The sequence below is a fragment of the Dysidea avara genome, chromosome 2, assembly GCF_963678975.1.
Source record: "Dysidea avara chromosome 2, odDysAvar1.4, whole genome shotgun sequence".
Classification (NCBI taxonomy): Eukaryota; Metazoa; Porifera; class Demospongiae; order Dictyoceratida; family Dysideidae; genus Dysidea; species Dysidea avara.
The window spans coordinates 33,550,443-33,576,090 of NC_089273.1; the positions used below are offsets into that span (position 1 = coordinate 33,550,443).

The 25,648-nt window shown below is 37.1% G+C and overlaps 1 protein-coding gene across 1 annotated transcript; it reads left to right on the plus strand.

The window, feature by feature from the left end:
• Positions 1-15,687: 15,687 nt before the first annotated feature.
• LOC136244445 (uncharacterized) lies at positions 15,688-25,126 on the plus strand. The gene is made up of 5 exons (XM_066036031.1): positions 15,688-16,162; positions 19,926-19,981; positions 20,166-20,273; positions 23,793-24,133; positions 24,549-25,126. Exons 1-5 carry the CDS (start codon positions 15,873-15,875, stop codon positions 24,963-24,965), a joined length of 1,212 nt encoding a protein of 403 aa, XP_065892103.1. The 5' UTR covers positions 15,688-15,872; the 3' UTR covers positions 24,966-25,126.
• Positions 25,127-25,648: the final 522 nt, after the last annotated feature.

The following is a 25,648-nucleotide window of genomic DNA, read 5'->3' on the forward strand; positions in this document are numbered from 1 at the left end:
GAAGTAATTTTAATTTAAAAAACAGAACTATATATACACTGTTTCTTGTTATTGGAATTTAAGAAAATGTATAATAGTGGCTTGTCAAAGAGAATAAAGAGTGTATAGTTTTAATTGAACGTAAGGTCAAGGAGAATATTTAAAACACAGGATTGGATCTACCTTCATATGTAGCCACTGTTCTGAAGTGCAGGTTGCTATTTCAATCTAACTTTTAAAATGATGGATACATCCATCATTATAATTGTATAGTCTACAAATACAACTAGTTCTTGGCCACAACTATAACCCTTTTTTAGCACACAATGATCATGACAACATAAATGCTGCAGTATCATTTAAGCTTGAAGTTGAGCTTCAAGGGATTTGATAGTGCAAACTCCAAAGCTGCTAGATTTATACAAATGTAGCATGGGATTTGATCAAGTAAGGGAAACAAAAACGAACAGCTCTCAGATGTTGCAGCCTTGTGAACTTTATAAAAGCTAAGAAATTCACTATTATATAAGACTACTGTTTTATCTGCAAGAGAAGCATTTCAACCCAAGAATCAAGTTTGTAGCAGAGCCTAAAAGAACTTAAACTATTTGACAGAAAAGCTTATTTTTCAGAATAGATTTTTAATTAATGATGTTTTATACAATTCATAGTACATTAAAGGTATAAATCTTTTACCCGAAGTGATTGGTTGTTTGGTACAATGGTGAGGGTAGCAGTGCACAGGTCTAGAAGAATAGGTTTAATTTCAGCTTACATTCTGGTAACTTCTTAAAAATTATAGTTTTAATGATGGATGTTCTATTAGAGTAGTTGACTGTTCTATTGGAGTATTTCGGATATAGCAACTTACTCCAAAAGTCAGTATAAATTTGAACCCCTCTTAGTAATTCTTGGATAGATTAGCTATTCCCCTTGCTCTTTCCATCTTTTCATTACCCATACATGTGTATAAAATGCCGCGCCAGCTGTACCTGTGCTACAACTTCTACTGAGAAGCTTCCTAGCTTGCTCATTGTAAAATTTTGGAGGGGGGGTGCTTCAGCGCCCCAAGCACCCCCCTAAATCCGCCCTTGCATGAGCAGTTGCTAGCTATCAAGTGTATAGCCCCAGACTGCTAAAACTACTAAGCTTTTGCTGTGATTGTACTCATTCTCAGTAGACACAAGCATTATTCTTCCTGCACTGGACCATATGTGTAAAATGTTTTATGGAATCCAATAAAAATACTAAAATATTTCTACACTACATGGAAAGCTAAAGAGTTGTGGTGCTAGCTCTAGCACTTTCAAATGGTCAAAGTTCTCAAAAGAAAGTTTTGAAGAGCTGCATTAGCTATGGACTGTAACATTTTGTCTATTTTCCACCATTCCTCTTTTAAAGCGGCTACTGTATAGTTCCTTTGTTCTAGTACTACTTTGTGTAGTTAGCTATAATTTATTGTATCGAAATTGTTTTTGTAATGTATGTAGCTTATGGTTAAACAAATAAATTAGACAGTGAAGTATTCACAAGTACAAACCACAAAAGTGAGACTTCATCATTGAAACAGAGTCAACCATTTTACCATTCTTTGTGACCAACCTCACAATGCAGAATATTCAGTGTGTAACTACGGCTTGATGGATGGGTGTGTTTACACAACCCACTCACCCACTCACATACATGCATGTATATATGGTAACCATTAAAAAACCATCTGAAACAAATCTTTCAACACATTCAGTAATCTTCCAGGCTTATATTTGAGTTTCACAAAACAGGTTAGAAATAAACACTGTATGTGAGCAAACCCAATGCTGAATGTAATTGCATTCCTCTTATGGCTTCCTGAATGTAATGGCATTGAATAGTGCAAAGAAGGGCCTTGTTTGGATTGTTTCTGTTTCATGACAAATCAAAAAGATAAAAAATACATATGCTATGCATTAACTTCTCCAGCAAGCCTTGGATTCTCCTAGCTTGTACACTTTGCCATGCATGCAAGTGTATACGTATCAGTGAAATGAAATGATATTAAATAGCAAAAACAGCATATTTAAGATACACTATTCCACCTGGGGCATAAAGTTAATGTACAAGTACAATAATTACAGTAAAATGTTTTGCAGCAAAATTCTCTATTGTGCAAAATTAAAATAATGGCAATAGGTTCCATTTGGGGATAGTTCTTGACAAAAGGAATACTTATAACAGTTGAAGGATGTTTTGAGTTGAAGGATGCTTTACAAGGTGGCTGTTTGGTGTGTGTGCATTCTAATAGTCCGCTAAAACTTGCTGTGTCTGTTTGTAATGTACTATAGTTACTGTAACAAGTTTGTATGATCACTCCACTCAGATACGTATACAGTATGGTTATGTGCATTTCTCTAAATATTAGCTGTTACTTACAATAGCTACATGTACAGCAAAGTGGCCATTTTAGATAAGTTTCAAATATTGTTCTGTCTGTTACATAGCCTGAATTATATAGAGTACAGTACACAGAGTATAATTTATTTTACAGTAGCATGTATAGTTATAGTTAGTGAACAAAACTTGCAGTTCTTTTTTGAAGCATGAGCATAACTGAGTAATTGTAACTAGTGTTGTAGCTTAGTAACAGTTGTAACTAGATACAAGCAATGTAACTAGTTATACACTGTTAAAATGAAGAGTAACCACAACTCTCAAGGAGTTCCCAGTGTAGGGAGGATTTAACACCCCTGGAAAGTAACCATTACTCTAAAGGAGTAACTGGGGAGTAACACATGCTCTGAAGGTGGTGTCACTTACTCTTCAGAGTAATGGTTATTCTCTTCAGAGTGTTGGTTACTCTCCATGGGGTGTTAAATCCTCCCTACACTGGGAACTCTTCAGAGTGGTGGTTACTCTTTATTTTTAACAGTGTAGTTACTCTAAAAGTAACATATATTTTATCCAACTCTGGCCGGTCTTGTGGTACATGATTAATAAATGTGAGACAAAACAGCTGCAATACAAAACAAGTTGATTTTGAAAAGTCAATGAAAAAGGTGAAATCACAGAACTTTACAAAAAGCAGCAAGGCTCAGTATACAATACAGAATGATATTCCAAAGAAGGGTGTGTGTGTTCCATGCAGTGTTTATTCTAGGGCTGTTAGGGGGAGAACTTTCCCCCCTATAAAATCTCAGACTCACTCCCTAAAATTGTGAGTGACTATTAGACTATATGTTTAGGTCATAATAATTAAACTTGGTATTGAATGGCACACAAACTTGTCAAAAATGCTCTCAGATTCAATCTCAAAGTGTTTAATATGTAAAAATTTCCTGGTTAAACATTACAAATGCAACCTTAAAATGCTCTCAGATTTAGTTTAATTATTAAACATCTCCTGTATTAAGTACACATATATACCACTAACAAAAATTCCTACATAATTATAGTGATGCTGGGCTTCATGCAATATCTGAGAGCCCAATTTTACCCAGCTTTTCTAAATAGCATGCTCAGTTAACACTCAAAAAATAATGTTTTAAATTCAATCTCAGAAATTTCTAAGCCAGCTGCAGTTTACTTTCAAAATCACATGCTGTGCACAGCCAGTGAAACCAGATTTAATCTCAGAAAGCCTAATGATAAAAAAAACTTCAGTCATGAAAATACCCTATTATTCTGATTAATATATTCAATTTCAAATAACTGAAGTTTCTTGGCACCCATGCAGTTTGCTAGTGATTTGTGGTATAGATCATGCAGTGATGGTCAATACAGCTATATATTATGCTATAGCTATATCTCACACAAATAGTTTATTCTGGCGACAGATTCAACATATGCAGTGCACTGTATACTATTAAATAGTAGCAGGGGCGGAGGAAGTATAGTTGATATGAGGGGGGGGCTGGACTGACCCAGGCTTATCTCTAGTTTGGTAAGGTGAGACCAAAAAAAAAAAAACAAAGAAAAAAAAAAAAAAAAAAAAAAGGTCACAACCAACTAACAACCTCACCAGCTACCATTTCTAGCTGATAAACTACATAAAAATCCTTACATAGCTCGCTACACAGTGACTACTTTATTAGAGTGACTGCTCTATTAGAGTATCTCGATCTTTATCACGGTTTTCAGCCCCACTCCAAGAAAGATAATTTCGGTGTGATATCATTCTGAGGGGGGGGCTTCAGCCCCCTAGCCCCTACCCTTTCCGCCGCCTATGAATAGTAGTAATAGAATAATAGCGTATACTGACATGAGGTGCACATGGCTGTCCTAGATATTACATCATTATGTTGTCACTACTACCATAGATTATATATTCCCTACCCGAGATTGGAAACCAAGGCAATTAACACCAATCAACAGTTCCACTCAGCGTTGAACGTGTAACGGCGTAGTGTAACGAAGATCCGCTTCGTCAGTAAATCAGGAAGATTGTGCAGAGGAATGGATGATGAATTCGAGCTACGTATATAGCACCCACAGGTCATGCAACAATGGATCTGTAGTCCTTACCCACCTGGTGCTTAACTTGCATTACTTCACCAGCTAGGCCTTCCACTGAACAGCTAGCTATTCAGTGAGTGCACTCATTAGCTACATAGCTATGTATTCTGTATACTGCATCTATGTATAGTTACACTTTCAGGACTTTTATTATTGCTGATCTGTAAATAATCTACCTTATTAATTGTACATGTTTCATCACTTTCCTTCCTTGTAGGTGAAAGAGCAATTTGTAGTGGATCACGCTGTACAGCATGACACATCACTGCAATTAACTTCGCATCTTTTTTTTGTAATTACTAACAACATCTTATTGAGATACTGACATTCTTTTGCAGCTTGGAATGATCACTGAGATAATATGATAGCACTTCAGTATGCTGTGTTATGCTGCTAATATGTGTATAAAATACTGCACAGACAATGAATTGAACACAATAAGCATGAATTATGTAGGTTTTCCTAGACTAGATAACTTGACCCTCAGCATTTGTTGGCATTTTCTAAAATGCAGCCATGACTCATGGTGATTTGGTAGTTTTGAAGCATCAATTGATCGACATGCTGCTTCACAAATGCACAGTGACAGTCAGAGCCTGCATGGCTGCTATCAGTTGAATGTTAGAGGGCTGCCAAGTGTCTATAGAAAAGCAGTGCCACTATAGCTACCTGTATATATGTACAAACAGGAGAAAAAAGGTTAGGGACAGATACACTAGACAATGGACACCAGACCCATTTTAAAGATACAATATGCAGTATGTCTCTGGCATATGCAACAGTTGAAAATTATTTTGGTTTGCAAGTGTTCGGATAGCCATAGCAAACAATACACAATGGCTGAAGAGATCATGTGGCAAAGGATTTATAGCTATATGCATAATTATATATGACAAGAAGTAGCTAGCATCAAATCATTGCTAGAAGTGAATCAGATCTCAATCATAAATTACGACATCTTTACATCAAACAATTGTATTCCTTATACCTGTATAACAGTGCCCAGTAACTATCTGCCATCTACACAGTATAGTCACTCCAATAGAAACCAATAGTTACAAGCTGCCAGCAGCAAACCCATACCACAATTCAGTGACCTTATATTATTTTAATTTATTTACACAAAATAGCCGCAGTCATAGTCTATAGGGTGGTGGTTCCAGCAACAATCATCCTTTTCTCAAATATATATGCTTACAAAGAAAGTGTACAACTAATTCACATCAGTGGCGGATTTAGGGGGTTTCAAAATTTCCACGGAAACCCCCTTTGAAAAATGATTGCGTAACAATTAAATGATTTAATTAGCGCGGCGTGCGCCTCGATTGAGATACTCTAATAGAGCAGTCGCAGTAGCTATTAAAGTAGTGTGTAGCAAGTTATTTAAGATATTTTATGTACTGTGACCTTTTTTTTTTTTTTTTTTGGTCTCACTTTACCAAACCAGACGATGTAGTGCAAACTTTTGCGTATCTTATGTCAGTGTATATCTCCACCTTCTAAACTGGAAACCCCTTTATAAATTCCTAGATCCGCCACTGCACATATAAGACTGCTATGGTCCCATGAGATATTTATGAAGATTATTTTAATCGGTGCATTGATGAGACAATGCCGGCATGGACACTGTCTAGATGGTGAGTATTGGTGACCACTGAGATTTCTAGTATGGACATATTCGTTACTACAAGTAACGAAGTTACTAATCTCGTTAGTTATCCTCTGAGTAACGCCTAGCCACAACGAAGTAACGAGGCCTACTGAATGAAGCTTATTCACCAGCTTCTTACTTATAACCAAGATTTGCATATTGTCCAACAACGCAATCATGTCACGTGATAAGGTGGTAGTTTCACACGTGACAGCTTAAGGCTGTGGACACAAAGTAATATAATATGTAATATTATTACAGTTACTTTATTTTATGGGTAATATGTAACTGTAACTAAATAGTTCAGTTGCAAGTAATATGTAATATGTAACTAGTTACTTTTACAAAGTAACTTGCCCAACACTGGCAATAACTACTCAGACAACGTATTAAAACCTCCAAAGTTCGCCATTGCAGATCGAAAATGAATAAATAATTGATCATAACACACGTACATACTGAAAACTACAACATATTACTACTTATTACCTAACTATATACTTATTACTACCTATACGTACTTAACTTAACCAATGTCAAGTCAGGAAATTCGTCCTCAGCAGTAAGCGAATACTGGCGGAGTATCATTTTTGCATTGTACCTCCACAAAGTCACAGACAGTTGCTGGAGAAGTTGGCGCCTAGCAAACTTTCGAGATCGAAAATTGAAAGGGTCTTTCGCTGTACTTTCGCCTGAAAACTAATTTTGTAGGGACTCAACCTAGTCAGAAAGACGCGAAATTAATTTAGCTGTTACTTGGGATAATTTACAGCGGATTTGGACGCTTCCTCAGAGCTCTAAAACCTCCAAACTTTCAGGGCACGATAAATGGCGATAGTCTCACGTAGCCAGGCCCACTCTTCGCGCGGCGCTTATCGATTGATAATTATAAGCGCCTAGCTGCGAGAAGGTCTGGTGGCAAAGTTGTTCTGACACCCTGAGTTTTTTCAGGGTGCATGATAATGAAACACCTGGTTAACTTTCATCACGCCACGTCATATTGCGGGTTGTTAGCAAATTCCTTTCTTTATTGACAGTAAGCCACTAGTCCACAATATGACGTGACGTGATGAAAGACTTTAACCAGGTGTTTCATTATCACCCTGAAAAAACTCAGGGTGTCAGAACAACATCACTATTCGAACTATACCAGACCCTCTCGCAGCTAGGCGCTTATAATTACCAATCGATAAGCGCCGCGCGAAGAGTGGGTCTGGCTACGCGAGACTAAAATGGCGATTCAGTAAACTAAACGGATAAGGTAAGTGCGCCTAATTCCGGACAGTTCCTAACTCCGGACGCTTTCAATGTTTGGCGTCATATCTCCAAAACTATCAACAGCATTTGCTTGAAATTTTAGGTGAATAATGCTTCATATACAATGATGCTGTGATCCTAAAAGTCCTGCTAGTTTTTTTTAAACAAGGTGATTCATAATTTTATTTAATTGCTGTAAAGCATTAATAAATAAATAAAAAGGGGTTATAATTTTTTTAAAGATACTAAGACAATGATAATCGAGGTGATTATTTATTGCTGTGTGTGGCAAAATTATCAAAAAATTTTAGATAATCGCTGCGTATTCCCAAACTCAAAGAGCTATCTGGCTGATTTTCATACAGTGCAGAGGGACAACTATGACGTACCACTGTACAAAGTTTCGTTTGCAAGCAATCAGCCAAACACTTGCTATGGACGATTTTGTAAGAGCTAGTCTTATTGAAGCTACATAATATTTGCGTAAATACACCTAGATTTGAAATACCCATAACTCGGCAACGAAAGGTACTATAACTCTCGAAATAGAGTATAAGGTGGGCAATAGATGCACGTTTAACGTGGCGGTGTTTAAAATTCGAAATCAACTTCGGAACTGCTGTATCAGACGTGATAAAAAGTGTCCGGAGTTAGGAGCATGCGCGATATTTACATAGTTGAATTTTGGAGCGAAGCTCGACGGATAGAGATATTTTGATGAAACTTGCAGGACTGATGCACCATAGGATAGGCTTTATCACCATATTTTAAGGATTGAGTAATTCGCTTGCATGGCGGAGATGGGCTTGATGGCGGAGATGGAGCACCTGAAAGCAAAAATTGTCCCGAGTTAGGCGCACTTACCTTAGTAGTACGTAACGCTCTCGGATTTTTGACGATCGTCAGTTACACAACTGTGTTCAACTTACCATGATTGGAAATCCTTCAAATACAACGGCCAAGATGCCAAACTGCTTTTCCTCTCCTCTTCTTCATCGGTAAGATGAAACCATAGTAATCAAAGGAAAGGTGTTGATTATTTCAACGCTGACGGTTCGTGGTTTTGTATAGAATTCCTCCGGTTTCCAATCCCGGGTAGGGAATATATAATCTATGCTACTACCAACCATATGATCTTAATTCTAGGGCTGCACCGATTTTGGTATCGGTATCTGGCCGATACTGCTGTTTTCATGAAGTATCGGAATCGGCCATTATATTGTTGCAGATACCGATTCTTATCACGTGCACGGAGAATAAAATAACGTTCGTTTACTTGCTTATTTTACTAGCACAGTGGACGCCTAAAAGCATCAAGTGTAACACTAACAGCTAACTACCAGCAAAATTTGATCTATGCTGAAACCTACGTGTGATAATGAAAAAAAGATCGATATACTCTAATAGAACAGTCAATAATTCTAATAGAGCAATCAGGTAGAAGTGACTGTTTCAGTATTAGAATAAACACCATTATGATATTATCTACACTTCTCCAGAAGAATACTGGTCTGGAATATCCACTGCATGGTTTGCATTTCAGTGACTTCTTTGTGAATCTTGATTGGCTACTTCAGTATAAACATGAACCATACTGAAAACGTGTACAAGAATACCATGAAATGCACTATATAATAAATGTGTACACTATGAAGTAGCTACTTTAAGGTACTTGGTATCGGTACTTGTACTTGCAGATACTTCCCAGCTGAGTACTTGGTATTTGAAGTATCGGTAAAAAGTGGAATCGGTGCAGCCCTACTTAATTCTTAATCACAAAAATCAAAATCATCAACACTCGTCGCAGCCTTAAATGACTAACCAGTTTCACAACTATTTCAACTGTTGTGAACAAAGACAACTATATGTAGACTTACATCTGGTCACCCCCCAAATGAGAAATTCTAGAATAAACACTGGTGTGTTCACAAAGTATATAGATTTTAAAGTGTATAGAGGGACTATAGCACAGCTTGGAATTTAGGCTGTAAAATAAATAGAATCAAATTATAAAGTGGAGTATTGGCTGTGCAGGTGCAGAACATAGGAAGGAACACAGAGAGGTGTTTTTGAGAAATTGCCAAGGTAGTCTCAGTTCCATCGATGATTTAGATCACATGATCCCTGGGAGACAGGATCCTATTGGCTGTCTGCAACCCAGCAGGCCAGAAGTTTGACTGATTCAAGTGCATTTAATGTTTTTAGCAGTAGCTATTATGGGATTGTACGATCCACACTTGAGCTGCATACTCAAGTACTGTCCATACACATTGGGGCAAACTTAATTTGCAACAGAGAAACAACCGCAGAGTGAATGGTGCATAAATTTTAGACACTTGCACTACAGTAAAGTGTGTATTTGTGCATATGTGATATGCTGTAAATGTGTCGTACATAGTATGCCCTCCTGTAATGTGTGTGATGTGTAGATCTGATGATAGTTGACATTTGCCTCATTAGTTAGCAAATGTGAACTATCATCTCCTACACATCACATACCCCACTGAGTACATTTTATGCACACCATTTAGAGTTCATCACATATGTACAGATACACTTTTTATTGTAGTGTTGGTAGCCAGCTAACTTTGGAAGCAGTAATGCATGCATGTGACAGCGATCAGACCCAGGGGCGTAGCCAGCCAATACTTGATGGTTGGGCATAACATCAACTTAACTACACACAAGCAACACGCTCACTTTCGTGCGAGACATCAAAGAAAGAAAAAGAAATGAAAAGTGTATGCACACAAGGCCTACAGCTACCTATGCTATAGCGAAAACAAATACTGTTTGCATGTATGCAAACATTTACTAGCTATTATGCTATTCTATTAAACTTGTAGGACAGGCATCCACCGACGATCGTCGTAGCCGATCATCACGTGACATCAAACTGCTGAACCTACAAGAACCAACAATTAACCAGTTCATCACATATTTACTACAATCAACTTGCAGTATAGTTTACAGACCAATCATCACAGCGATATGTAATGTTTTTTCAAGTAAACGCCACATGGCACCAAATGATGGCCGGGGGCGCTAATTTATGAACTATAGTGAGTCCTATCACAAATATCAGCATGCCAAGAAAGCTTCGTCCCAGACTTAGCTATAGCAGCCAATGTACACTTTCCATGAATCTGGTGTAAACCACAGCTCAGTTAATCAGTACAAATTGTGCACGTGACACTTTAAATGGTTCACTGGGTTCCTAGTCTCGTGCCCAGACCCCACCCACTGCGTTGAATAGGGTCTGGTGACATTCGCAGGAGTTTTGGGCCCTACGCCATTTTTCTTTTCTGACCAATCGGACGCCTTGATTCAGGTACAACGCGATTTTATAGGCTGGAACTAGGAAAATGGCCGACTACAGCTATGGATACAAATGTGTAAACAATATGGCGGCGGGCCCAAAAACATAGCGTAAGTCACCAGACCCTATTCAACGCAGTGGGTGGGGTCTGGGCACGAGACTACTGGGTTCCCGGTACAGGGTTGCTATCTCTCAAAAAGCAGAAAACGAACACAAATTTTCGAATTCAAACTGCCCTACCAGCCAAGACAAGAAAAGCCAACTCTTCCTCATAGTGATGTGATAAGGTTGGATGCATAGTCTGTCTATGCTGTTAGTCTGGAAAGGATCTGAGACTTCTCACCATCTGGGTGAAGAACGTCAAAAATTTCGTGCGTCATTTCAAGGGATTCTCTCAATGGTACCAAAGTGCTTTCCAGTACTTCTGATGACACACTGGTCACTTAATTTTGTTTAGAATGATGATAAAGGATGGATCAAAACGTTTGGTAGTAGTAGTAGTTGGGGTTTCTGTGATTTCATATGGTGCAATATACCAGCAGCTCACTAGGAGCTCCACCCAGCTCGAATCAAAAATGAAAGATTTTATGCTTTTTTCGGTTTGTTTTTGGATGTTTTGCAGCATAATGGTGATGTAGGGTGATCTAGTGAAAACTTGAAGCTGCCGTGGAGCGTGATGGGTGAAGTCAAATTTGGACGATTTTGCTGCCTCCCTGGATGCATAGCTTAGAGCGAGGCGTGGAAGCCGTGGATGAAATAATAATTGACAACCGCTACTACCAAACGTTCAGGGACATCTTTTGCCATAGTTTTAGTTTATAACTGATGATTGTTGTGGCTGCAGAAGCGCTGGAAATGGCTAGAAAGCGCGACACAATTCTTTGATGCTGCAGAAAAATTTGACGCTCGTCACCCAGATGGTGAGAAGTCTCAGATCTTTTCCAAACTAACAGCATAGACAGACTATGCACCCAACCGTATCGAAACACTATGAGGAAGAGTTAGCTTCTCTTACCCTGGGTGGTAGGGCAGTTTGAATTCGAAACTTCGTATCTCTTTGTCTGTTTTTTCAAAGAAAACAACCCTGTGCCGGGCACCCAGCAGATCATTTACTTATTTCTGTGCGTACTTTTCAACTACAACAACTCTGGATACGATTTGGCTAAGTAGCAAGTTTCATCCGGTCCTTTGTGTGGAGAACGAAATTTTAAAAATAAATTTTGCATCTTGCGAGATACTGAAAACGATATTTCTGTGAAGACAACAATCGTCCCTCCGGTTTCATGATGGATCAAGCAATGGGATACTACAATGAACATCCCACAATGGTAGGGGGATTGATTTGTAGAAGTTGATTTTTCGGATTGCGGACCCTAGCTATGTCAAATCCCGCGTTGCAACTGGGGCCAACGGTGGGGATTTGACACGATAGGTTTGCCCTAGCTACTATGGGGCATTTGACATTCGCCAGTGTCAAATCCCCACTACAGCCCTATATATGCCCTGGGGGAGAGTGGGGCAATATATTGATTGGTGCATAATTAGTATAGGGACCTCCCAAGGGATTTTCCGCGTTATGGATCACGTGATACACCATCTATCTCGATCCTTCTTTCGAAGTCATAAACGAGGTACACGTTTACGCTTTACAGTATTAAAGTAGGATTGTTTTATGTGCTGCTGTGCTGAATCCTCGCGTGAATCTTAAGCTACTTGTGATGGTTGGGCAAAAGTTTGTGATAGTTAGGCAAGAAACTCCGGCATGGTTGGGAAAATTCCCGCCCATGCCCACCCTTGGCTACGCCCCTGATCAGACCAATCTATATAAAATTCCCAAGTATCGAACAGGTGAAATCCAGATATAGGTGTAGAAAAAAATATTGAATTGATTTACGTTTTCTATCGTAATAGCTAATGCATCACATTTTGCAAACTTAATTGGCCACTTCACAGTCCATAGAAAAAATCTATGTTCATACGTAAATCATCTTGCAACTTAGAGCAATCTTCTAAGCAGATAATTATAATTTCATTATAAATCGTGGCAACATCAACTGCGAAGAATTTGATGTTGTAATAACACCTGTCACTATTACAAGATCTAATCATGAACAAAAATTCCTACACTATCATACATCAATAGACAATTATAAGTACTCATTTTTTCCAAGAACAATACCAGAATGGAATGGACTACCACAAGACATCATCAACCAACAAACTATTGACAGCTTCAAACAATTATTATACAATCACTTTTAATTTAATGTACATTAGCACTTATGCCCCAGGCGGGCTCTGCTAATTAAACAATATAATAATAATAATAATAAAATTCCGGGTTTTACTGTATACTGTACACGCCCGAAAATTTCGGAAATCACATGCACAAGATTTTGACCAATCAAAACGTTTCTTAAACTTCAAAACCGCCCTCTATTGTTTTTTTAAATGCCTTTAGTCAAGCGGGAAACTAAAAGTGAAGAGTCTGCGTTTACAGCATGGCGAAACGGGTGTGGTCGACTGCTCGATGGATTGCTAGTTACCGTAACGGTGGATATACTACTGCAGACACATTTTCAACATCCTTATTTGCAAAAAGATCTGAAAGCACAGAGTCACTCGTTATAATAAACAATCTGCAGCAAGCAAGTGAGCTAGACGGTTCCAGCACTGTGCAATGTGATGGTCCTGGATCCTTGCCTGGATCCAACTTGAAGGTCGACTTGAAAAATACATGCGCCAATAAAAGGCTGTCTGTTTGGTTCAAAAACTTCGCCTTAGCTTCACTATGCGTAGTTGTTGCTGTCGCATTTTGTATACCTGTCATCGTTTACCTTACTGGTGATGATCACAGCTCAGGAAAACTACGAGCTGCAATCAACGATTACAATTTTAGTAACTGCTCAACAGACACCATGATGCAGGTATGTGTATAGCAGGGAACATTGCATGGACTACTAGCTGGACAGATGTATTTTAGGGTTTTACACATTATGGTTGGGTTTATTGAATTTTGCTTGCTTCTAACTGTAGCTATGGCAGACAGAATGCACCTATCAATGTCAATCCCCTCCCCATATATAGGGTCTCCATACACCTACTGAGAATTTGACATCTACGCCTTGCCCCACCCTGGGGCTTTTGACAGCAGCAGTTTGCTGAACCAAAAATTATTATGCTATGTAAATAAATTCCCTATAGAACCCCTCTTTTGAGGTGGGGATTTAACAAGCTTCTTAGATCCAGTACTGGGGAATTGGGACATTGAAAACAGTGCAAATTGAAAACTGAAACTGAAACCGAAAAACTAAACTTGGTCAAAACTTCATATTAACAGGTACCTCTTAACAAAGGCCACCTCTGTAGTAAGACCACCGTATAATAAGGCTGCCTCTAATGAAACCACCTCATTATAGTAGTTATGTGGTTCAACAAAAAGGCTGTAAGGTGTACTCATAATGTAATAAAGTATCAATCAATAAGACAGTACTTAAAAGTTAAAATGACAGGTGCAGGGTTGTACAAAAGGATACACCATCTTACCTTACCAAGACCTAAAGTCCATGGTCATGTCACAATGAAAAAGGGGTAGTTGCATGCATAATTTACTCTGCTGATACTGGATTTGATAATGGATTTCTCATGAATTGTGCATGATTTAAGAGTTGCATAGTTAAATTAATGATCTTGGACTTTGTGTCTTGGTAATAGTTAGACACTTGTGATAGATGTCTTTGAGGATTTAAAAACCTGAGGTGATGTCAATAATATTATTACTTGCGCCTCAGTAATTACTGATGTCACCTCAGGTTTTTAAATCTTCGAACATGCTTATTACGAGTGCCTAACAATTATTAAGACACAAAGTCCAAGATCATTAATGTTGATTTTGTAACTATGCAACTCCTAAATCATGCACAATTCATGAGAAATCCATTATCAAATCCAGTATCAGTGGAATAAATTATGCATACAATTGCTCCATTTTCATTTGTGATTGACTTTAGGTCTTGGCATGCACAGTAAGATCATAGTATATCCTTTTGTACAACCCTGCATGCAGCTGTCATTTTAACTTTTAAGTACTGTTTGATTGATTGATACTTTATTACATTATGAATACACCTTAGCCGGACCTACTTGACATAACTACTATAATGAGGTGGTCTTATTTTTAGAGGCAGTCTTATTATACAGGTGGTCTTATTATAGATGTGGTCTTTGTTAAGAGGTACCTGTGAATATAAAGTTTTGACCAATTTTAGTTTTTCAGTTTCAATTTTCACTATTTCCAATCTCCCTGGGGAATTTGACACTATAGACTTTGTCAAATCCCCTGTATTCGCCACCACATTCCCCAACCCTACTCAGGGGTGGGCATGACAATGCTACATGCATTTCTAATACATTCAGTCTCAAATATAGTGTATTAAAAGAAATTTAACGAAGGCTGTGGTAGCTTCTTTAAATAAGGGAAAAACAACTGAAATATCTACGTAGATAAGCGTCGCCTATTGTTTTGCATCATAACAGAAAATGGAATTTCCTGCCTATGTGCATGCCAAAATTTGTGTGATCGGGATGACAAACAGGACAGGAAATCAATATGGAGTGGACTAATGGCTTTGATCCCTCATCACTGAAATTAGTATGAACACTGCTTACCTACACAACATAATTCAGTCTATGCATTACACAAAACAAACATATTAAGATTATCCCCATATCTCTATAGATCTGCACTAGCAGTACAATGTAAGTTGAATTTCAAGGGACTATATAGCATTGTACAACTTGTTTTGATGCATAATTCTTCAAGTTATTTTTGCATATTTTGCACAGGATGTCAACACTTCTACCACCTTACCCTTGTATGATGATAACTGTTCAAGTTACAATGGACTATGCTTGAAATTTTTGGATGAAAATGCTATCTCATTGTCTACACGTACATTGAAAGGAATATCTGACAACGACGTTGCTAATTTTATTGAGCTTTTAGATCAATACTCTGGTAAAAGTGTTGTCAGTGAACAATGTGCTGAAGTTGTGTTACCATTTCTGTGCCAATACATACATCCCCCATGTGATGGTAATGGTAGTGTCAACTTTATAAGCCAGGAACAGTGTAGTAATATCCGTGATGTGGTGTGTGCTGATGAGTGGAGGCTGGTTATGGTGTCAGCATCATCATTACTTTTACCAGTCTGTGAACATTTCAGTCATGTTGACAATAATACTCTGACCATTGACGATAACGCTACACAAATAACAATGCAACCGTTACAATGTCACTATCAGTTTAAAAACTACTGTGGCTTGTGCCGACCTCTGTGTGGAGAGTTTTCATCACATAGTGCTAATAAGAAATTACAAGAAAAAATTACAATGATAATTGCTGCTATGTTGGCACTTTCTGGTGGAATTCTATTATTTATTGTATCTATCATAAGAAGGAAGTCAATGTAAGTAGTCTTATACTTTCTGGACAAGACAAGGTGTCATTGGTGAATTTATACTGATGTCATGGTGTGGGGCTAATACCGTAAACTCAAAGGGTATAATCCCGACATTACCTTTCCTTTTTTTAATGCTCTTTCATTATCTGCTTTGCTTAAATAATTTTCTCATAATGTGCAAACAAAGTTTTCTGTGTCTTTTAGAGCCCCTCATGATCAGATTGAATGCCATTCACATTACTAAGGCTACAAATAGCATAGAAACTATAATATATGCAATGGAGTCTCTAAGATCATAAATATTTCCACAACATCAATAAGTGTGTATGTGTATTAAATTTTCTCCAAAGCCTGATTTTTGGTCTGCCTGCCTGCTTGCCTGACCACAGTCAAAAGGCTAGAGCCCAAACAAAATTGTGCATGTTGTTCATGACAGGTGGCAAAGCATGTGATTTTTCTGGTTCCAACAAGTGTCTGCCTTCTGCACTTTCCCTTCCTTTTATCTGGTCATGTTCTTCATGCAATAAAACCATACAGAGATGTTAATTTTTGGTATTGATACTTAGAGGAGCATATTTAGATGCCACAAACTATTTGAATCACTTCAGTGGAAGTATACCTGTGGCTTGTACTTATTTTGTTGTGTTAGTAGTTGTAGTGAATTATTTTCATTTTAGAGAAATCAGGCTATACCTGTAGCTACATACACTAGTTACTTATTTTTTGCTAGGATGAAACAACCGCATTGCAACCACACCCTTAAGCAATCATAACATGTTGCCACATTCTTAAACAATCAGATGCAATAAGGTGCAATGTTTGCTCCAGTAAACAAGACGTAGCAATGAACAGGCTCCCGTTGCTCACTCGAGATGAACAGCGAGACCAAGATACTCACAGTCACATAACTATAAAAAAAATTTAACTAGTGCAATTAAAATTTTAAGAAAACATAGTAGAATTCCAGGGATAAAGTATATATGTGACCAAATTTGGGAAAACCATATATCTACATACATTAATAGATGGTAAGAGATGCGGTTTTAAACATTTCAATCCAGTATAGTTTGGAAGGTCAAAAGCTACGAGTTTCAAATTCACTGTGAATGCAGCCAACCATATTGTTTATCTCACTTGAATCCACTAGCTGTTGGTATAACCATGATTTTTGAGTACTTTTTCATGACGGTATCTGTAACACAAATACGTCATCATGGGTGATAGTGGGGGTGGGCAATTGGTATATGAACAGAAAATGGCCGAGTATAGTTCATATAATGTTACCAGCCTTAATATTGGGCTCTTAAGACCACCTGTGTCACTGAAAATAAAAGTATTTTACATAGAAAACATCTGGGCAACTGTCCGAGGTTGCGTGCGTGTTCATGTCTCTAGCCTTGTGTTTCAGCTGGTCAGTAGCATTAAAAGGTGCCACAGCATTTTTGCTGGCACATGTCTCTAGAAATCTACTTATGGAAAGCAGCCTGAGCAAATAAGTTGCATGCATAGCTGAGGTGCAATAGTGTATTGTTTAGGTGTGGCTATATCCATTCATGGTGAAAAGTGAAATTCACTGGTGTGTGCATATATAGACAATTATCAAAGATTTTGTCACATAGTCAAACAAGTGATATGAATGATGATATTATGTGACCGGATTATACAAAACCGATCCAAATTGCACATCAGGCAAAATCAAACTAACACCACCAGTGACGTTATTGTACTAACAGTGTATCGTACTAAATAGTTTTGACCCTCAGTACTACTCAAAACTACTCAATGCTGGTTTTAACAGATATCTTTTCTGGGTGGTGCAGATAGCTCGAATGGCAGTTTCTGGTCTTGTGAAGAACCTGGCTTGGCAAGAATCAGTGGTTTACTGATGAATGGCCTGATAACTTAATGTTGGCCAAATTTTTCTGTTGATTTTGCTGCGTATCTGCAACTAAGAAGCCAGTACAACTCTGTAATCTCATGTCTGGACTTCAATCGTGGTCTGGCTACATTTTGGAGTCTATCTCTTTCCCACCCTGGGAAACTCTACAAGCAGCTACAAGTACTGGAAGTGGTCTGAAAGGTAATAGATTGATGCATCTCTGGACTAAATTTCATATGCGTGCTTGTTATCACCTTGGCAGATTATGCTGACTTGAATTCTTTAAAACAGTTTATCTCGAAACATTTTCCATGTAGCATACACTAGATAATGTACTTTAACAGATGGCAGCAACATGACAATGTAGGGATTTTCTCACATAGCTGTTCAGTCAAATGCTACATCATTCATACGGGCGTATACCTTGTTTCTCTACTTCTAATCATTGAAACCTTACTTCATTTTAAATTATTTTTAATGCTGAGAGCAACTGACAAAGTTCTACCAGTGACTCAACAAAAGAATAGGAGAACCACAGAATAATTAAGTAAATTCCCTGTGTAAGGATGTCATTGATGTTGTGACATGTGGCAGCAATGGGAATGATAATGAAAAGAATGGACATTAACATTAGTGTCATCAAATCCGTAGATGAAGTGTTCCCACATGTAGTAATATAGTTTACGCTGACTATTTTTGGCAGTGAACACCATACATACGTAGATGTGGTATGTGGTGAAAATAGAAATTGCTAGTATTTAATCTGTTTTACTACTGTCAGTAATTGACAGCTGATTATTGTTTACATCATTGCAGTTAATGTTGATCATGTGTTTGAATTTGGTTTTTGGGGGCATAGTCTGGATTAGCAGTGGTATGCAAAAGCCTTATATTAATTAGAGGTGCACCAATAATCGGATTGGCTATTGGTTATTGGCCTTGTTTTTTCATATTGGTATCAGATCGGTAACATGCATAAAAAGGCAGCAGATACAGATACACATAAACATCTATTTATGGGCACTCATACTCTAGTAATACCCTAGCAACGCAGGATTATGTAGTGTTGGCTATCGATTACAGTCCCACTCTGTCACTTATTTACTACATTTAGAGAGCAACTTGTTAGAGAAAATGTCCATGCTACCATACCAGATCGGCTTTGTTTATTGGCTTGATAATATTATTTTATATCAGTTATCGGAATATCGGCTAAAAGTCATATCGGTGCACCTCTAATATTAATTGGAGTGCAGGCCTCAGTTTCAGATGAAGCTTCACTAAAATGACTAGATGTGATAAATTGGCACGTTACCATGAATATCACAGTTGAACAGTAAAAATTGACTTTACTCAAAAATAGTTACACTTTACCAGATTAGCACTGCCAGTGTATTGTTATTATTATCATTGATATCACTATTACTAGGACTACGTCACATACATCCAAGTACATGTACCAACAGGAATACCTAATAGCAGGACAATGCATAGCGAGGAGTGTGTCATTCCCAGCACACTCACTGCTTGAAGTATCTTAGTTTACTACAGTAGTATATCCCCAGTACATGGAACAGTTAATTGTTTGTTATTTTAGTAGTTTTTCAGTAAACCCGCATTTACTGATGTTTTACTGAGAGTTTAAAACTTAGTAAAATAATTATGTTCCATATACTTAAGTCTACTGACACTTTACTATCAGGATATCTACAGTAAGGCATCTTAACAAATTAGTAAACTAAGAACCTTCAAGCAGTGACTTCACTATGTGTCAGGTACAAAGAAAACACAATTTTCATGCATGTATATAGTTTCACGGTTCCTTCTTTTTCACATTTATCCATGTTAACAGATTGTGTCATTGTATTAAATATTTTTCTTTTTTTTCAGGTTGAGCTTTCCACAAATTCAAATAGTTTATCTAGCACTCTGTGCTTTTATAATTGGTAAGCTACGTATGCATATTCATATGTTACAAACTGAATGTATTGCACACTGTTATAGTGAACTGCAGAATTTACGTCACATTAAATAATGCTGAACCTCTATGTACTCCGTCTCCATCCGATATACCCTACCAAAAATATTATGCACAACATAGTATGATAGATGTATTTTGTTTGTTTTTAGCTTGTTTGATTCTTATTACATTTCTTGGTGGACAGGAGATATTCTTTTGCACAGATGAATATTTAGATGTGGCAGTTAAGCATCCATCAGTGTTTTGCCAAATCTCAGGTAATTTGAATATTGATCAAGATTAATTGTTGTGAGTTGCATGGCCAAAAAACTAAAATGTGCATGCCTAATAAATAATCGAAACCACTGCTGTGAGTTATTTACATGTCTTGTAATGTTTTTGCAATCTCCACCGCAATTCATGTTTTCTTTACCATTTTTAACTCCTTTTGCAGCTCATGGGAAGGTAGTAACCTGTTATTATAAATGTGCAATTTTCGTATCTAAAATAGGCAACCCATCTAATGTGACGTGAGCCAGTGCTGATTCTGTCACACACACCCAATGGCTTTTTTCATCCCTGAATTTAGATTAAAGGCCATACAATGTTTCACTCTATTTCACATCACTATTAATGAATTACTACACTAAACTCTGTATTGTAAAAAAATAACAGTGCAAGTAGTAACATAAATTTAACTCTCCATTATCATTGGCATTACCAGAAAACTGTTTTTAAATTATAAAGCACAGAATTGTCTATAGTGCTTATTATTACGACATCTATTTTAAAAGGTTGGACTAGGAAAAAAACTGTGCTTACCTGTGAACTTTTGAAGTTAATTAATACTCTTTCATTTGGTTAATTTAGGCCTTTAATGGTATAGGAGCATTGATAAATGCGGTTAAGAGATGTCATGAAGTGAAAATGTGTTTATACAAGGAAAGGGAAAGGAGGCCACTGTCACACTCAACTCCACCAGGAGGCAAATTCCAGTTACTCACTACAATTTTATTAGTATGTGCTGGGTTGACACAAAATTAAAAATGGTCCTGTGCATTGATACAGTATACAGTATTATTTTAAAGGTGGCAATGACAGTGAATCATCTGGTAGAGTATGTATCCATTTCCCCTATCGAGTAGTTAATGCATCCTTCCACTCTTTCTAGTACAAGACACAACATTATAAATTATGACTCCGCTAACACTTTGGATCTTTATAGTGTTCCCCCTACGCAAGCTATAGGAAAAAGTGGTCTCAGCGAGACCATGGACACAAGATTATCAATCATGTGTTAAGTGAATGCAAATTAACTTCAACCAAGAAAAAGAGCATGATGCACAAAGATGCACGTACAATTACAAAATAGACAAAAGATCTTACTTATTGCACACACAAGGCTGTACATTGATTACTAATTAATAATTAGGTTATAGCCCAGCTAGGTTGTGCTTGAATTGGTCAATCTCTGTTCATGTTCTGAGATAAGGAATTCAAATTTTGGGAAAAAACTTCTTTTATGTGGTCCTCTACATAAATCCAGAAACATACACAAAAGGTATACAGCCTTGCCTGGCAGGCCATTATGTGGAGTAGGCACATGTACAATTTCCAGCTGGTGATGCAGTTTTTCCATGGTGGGGCAATCAAGAGTACAGTTTCCAGGATTTTTCCAAGGTGGTTTCCAGATCTGGTCCTAAGTGCTAAACTGTATTTCTCACATCTGCTTTCTATAGCACTCAAGATGCGTTGCACCTTCAGACTCAGTGATCTACCAAAGCTCCATTTCCACGTGGACAGAGGTGCCAATTTACAGCCATCTCTCAGAAGTAACTGGGAATAACATTTGATAATAAACTGGATTGGTCAACTCATGTACGTAGCTACTACTTGTAAGAAGACGTCTTTTTTATTTATTTTGGATTAACTCCTACAGGAAAACTTTACCAACTGAAGTCATCAAGATGTGTTATCTTGCCTGATTTATGGTTTACCGGTTTGGAGTCCTTTGTTGTCTCAGTAATACATTCATCACTTACAACGTTTACATAATTGGGGTGCGTGTATCACTGCTTCATTGCAGAAATTTGACCATGTGTCAGAACATCGTACCAACTTTATTGACTGACAGTTTCATCTTTAATTAAGTACCACTGCTTGTGTACTTTACAAAAAATCTATATTGGTGATGATACTTTGCTGGATCCTTCAGTAGTATTTGGAACTAATCATAAGCATCATACTAGATCCTCACAAAGATTTATTCAGCCAGCCTTCTGTAGATTGTCCTTTACTAAGAAACTGTTTAGACATTTCTGCCGCACTCTGGTGGAATGGTCTGCCTGATGAAGTTGCTCTGTCCTCCACTTTTCCTTCAGTGTATAATTTTATGTTGTGTAGTGATTGTGTAATTTTTTTGTGTAGTGTATTTGTGTTGTGTACAAATAGTTCCTGTATCTGTGTGCTGGTGTTGTACTTGTATTGCTTCTGCACTTGTGTGTTTGTTAGAGATGTACATTAGTTCTTTGTACGCTCTTGTACGGAAGAACAGCTATGCTGAATATTTGAGCTAAAATAAAAATCAAACAATTAATCAAGCATGGAGGAGCTAGTGAACCTCTTATGTATGTCAGTCTGTCAGGACTAGTGAGGAGTCAGTTGCAATATTATAACTACAGGTGCTAAGAATCTTGTCTCTGTCATGAGATGCTTACTGTCACCAATATCATCAAGGCCATAGCAGCGCAGCATATAAACACACAAACTGTTGTTGCTGCCATTAAACATTAATTTGTTGATTGTCTCTTAAAACTGTCAAGCATTGCATGCCAAAATAATCTCAACAATGAGTGAAAGCATTACCATGTGGCTCTGTGTGAGCTGGTTAAGATTTGGAATATTTGCTTACCTGCATGCACAGCAAATAGTATTATAATTTGGCCATATTGGTTTATGCTATGTGCGTAATTACATATGGGTCATTTCACGTAATCACTAGGTCATCTTTGCTGAAACTTGGGGTATTTGTAGTAGCTACTTGAGGTGTTCATCACCCATACAATTTTTTTGGTCACTGCATTATGACCACAAACATTTTGAATATTTCATGAAAAATTGGTCCATCTCATGTTAGTAAATTAACTGTAATTTTGTACTGTGTTAATGTTAATTTCAATGATTGTGGTATTTGTGATATATGGGGCTAAAATGGTATGGGTGATATGCACTGACTACAAACACACCAAGTCTAAGAGAGATTTTTTGTTGATTTGAGACATGGAATGACTATACAGATTACAGAGAGGAGTAAATTTGTATGTCGGATGATAATCTTCCCTGCATATATAAAGTACATTTAATTGTAATAACAAAATTCATTGTACTAGTAGTAGTAGAGATAGGAATGGTTAAGCAAAAACCTTATCAAAATTGTTGACAAAACTGCAATTCCAAAAGTTTGTAAACTGTTGGTGCAAGTGTGATAGGAAAAAATCATTCATGCACTGATCTGCCTCATTTTAGGTGAGTGATTTAGCATGAATATATGAAATTATTTGTCTGTGATACCAAATCCTAGACACAGCCAAGAACAGAGTTGTAAAAAAATCATCTGAAGTTGCCATAAGGATAAAAAAATAATTAAACCAATGCTGTTCATGTGTGGCATCCACCTTTTACTTTCTTGACTGTGTGGCTTACTGTAAGTTTTGGGTGAAAAATACATCAATTTTTTCAGAAAATTTGTTGTTGCTATTGTGTAATTAACCTGGCCATGCTGAATTCTTCATACTCAGGTTTTTCTAACCACTGGTTGTTTATGCTTGCTGGCATACTCTGGTTTCAACATACATGTCATCTATTTATGAAAATTATGTTTCCAATGTGGTCAAAGAGACATGACGACAAGGAAAAGTCAGTTGTACTTCATGTGTTAGAGCTTTCTGGAGCAATCTTTATTAGTATTATTGCACCAGTGACATATTCAGTGCAATCAGAATACAGACTATCTCGTTTTCCTCCAATATTCTGTGCTCCCTCAAGAATATTCTTATTTTATACACTGTGTTTGCCACTTTGCATGATATGTGGAGGAGGATCAGTTCTACTCATTATTGTTCTTTGGACATTAGTCAAGGTTAGTATATACTATTTATATTCCTTTGTGTAATTTCCTTTGCATTTTAATATAAGATTTTCTTGTGAATTGACCAGTTTTAGAACTAAATCTGTAAGCCTTCTTACAAGAACCTATAGGGATTGCATTCACAGTGTAATTATGGCGATGGTGAATGATTAATATATATGTAATATTATTATTGTATTTCATCAATAGATCAAGAGGTAAAGGGCATGTGGCTAGCATATATTTGTGAAAGATTATGTGTGCATATATAGCTGGAGTTTTGAGAATGATGCCAGGACTGCACACAAATAAATATGTTATTATTATTACTTATTCTGGAGCTGGTACTACTTCATTGGTACAATATAATTATTAATTGTTGACACAAATGAATGTATTTATGTAAAATACATTTTATCATGTTTAGAGGAAACAACTATTCAAGAAAGAATCATCCAAATGTTTCTGCAACATACAGGTTGGTATACCAGAAGTGAAAGTCTTCCTGATACTATCTTATTTTGTTGTTTTTGAAATAATGGCTCTAGTCACTTTGGGTATCAATGTCAGAGATTCAGAAACCATTACAAAAACATTACTGGAGTACATTTTCTGTCAACTAAGCGGGCTTAACAACGGTAATTCATGTACTGCATTGAGAGATAAAATAGAGTCTCATTTACAAATCGAGCTTAACAATGTAACGTATCTTTTAATGGGACTTCTGCCATGGGTAATCCTGTTACTTGCTATCCAGTTTACAGACATCAAAAACGCACTTCGAAAGGTGGGGTCTGCTTGCCAACAATTTTGTAAAGACAAGAGAGCCATCAATAGAAAGTAAACAAGCTTGCAATGCATACTCACACTTAGAATAATATTATATATTTGACTGTTGCACGAGGATTCAATAATTATGAATACAGTTGCGTATGAATTTTTACCTTCATGTACTGAAACTGTATTCCAATTTTTTGTATATACATATATCTATACATGTATATCAAGTTGGTTGATAATAATATTCATATTATATATACATAACAGTTAGTATCTCTAAAATGTGTGCACCTGTAGAATAACAGTGGAAAGGCTATAGCCCTTTCTTTTGCTTTATGGGGTCTACACATTAACAGCAGTATAATAGTATAGAGATGAGTAGTCCAAGAAAGTTCGGATGCATAATTATGTGTGTAGCTTAGTAGTGGTCTATTGACATCAAATGTTTAGAGAAGTCATACAGGATATGAGAAATAACGTTACTTCTTCATCATTTGTCAAGACTATTATGTAGGTTGGAGGAAGGGACCAACAATAGTGGGACACCATTTCTTCTTTCCTGGTCCCCCAGTCTACATAATAATTATGATTGTTATTTTACTTGCTAATCATTATAACGCAAGCATGGAGGAGCTAGCAATCATTAATCACTTGGATATGTTCAAATAGACAGCAGGGTCAGATGTAACATCAAATTACAATTCTGTTGAGTATGAGTTGTGTTTGTAGTATATCATAATATGTTTG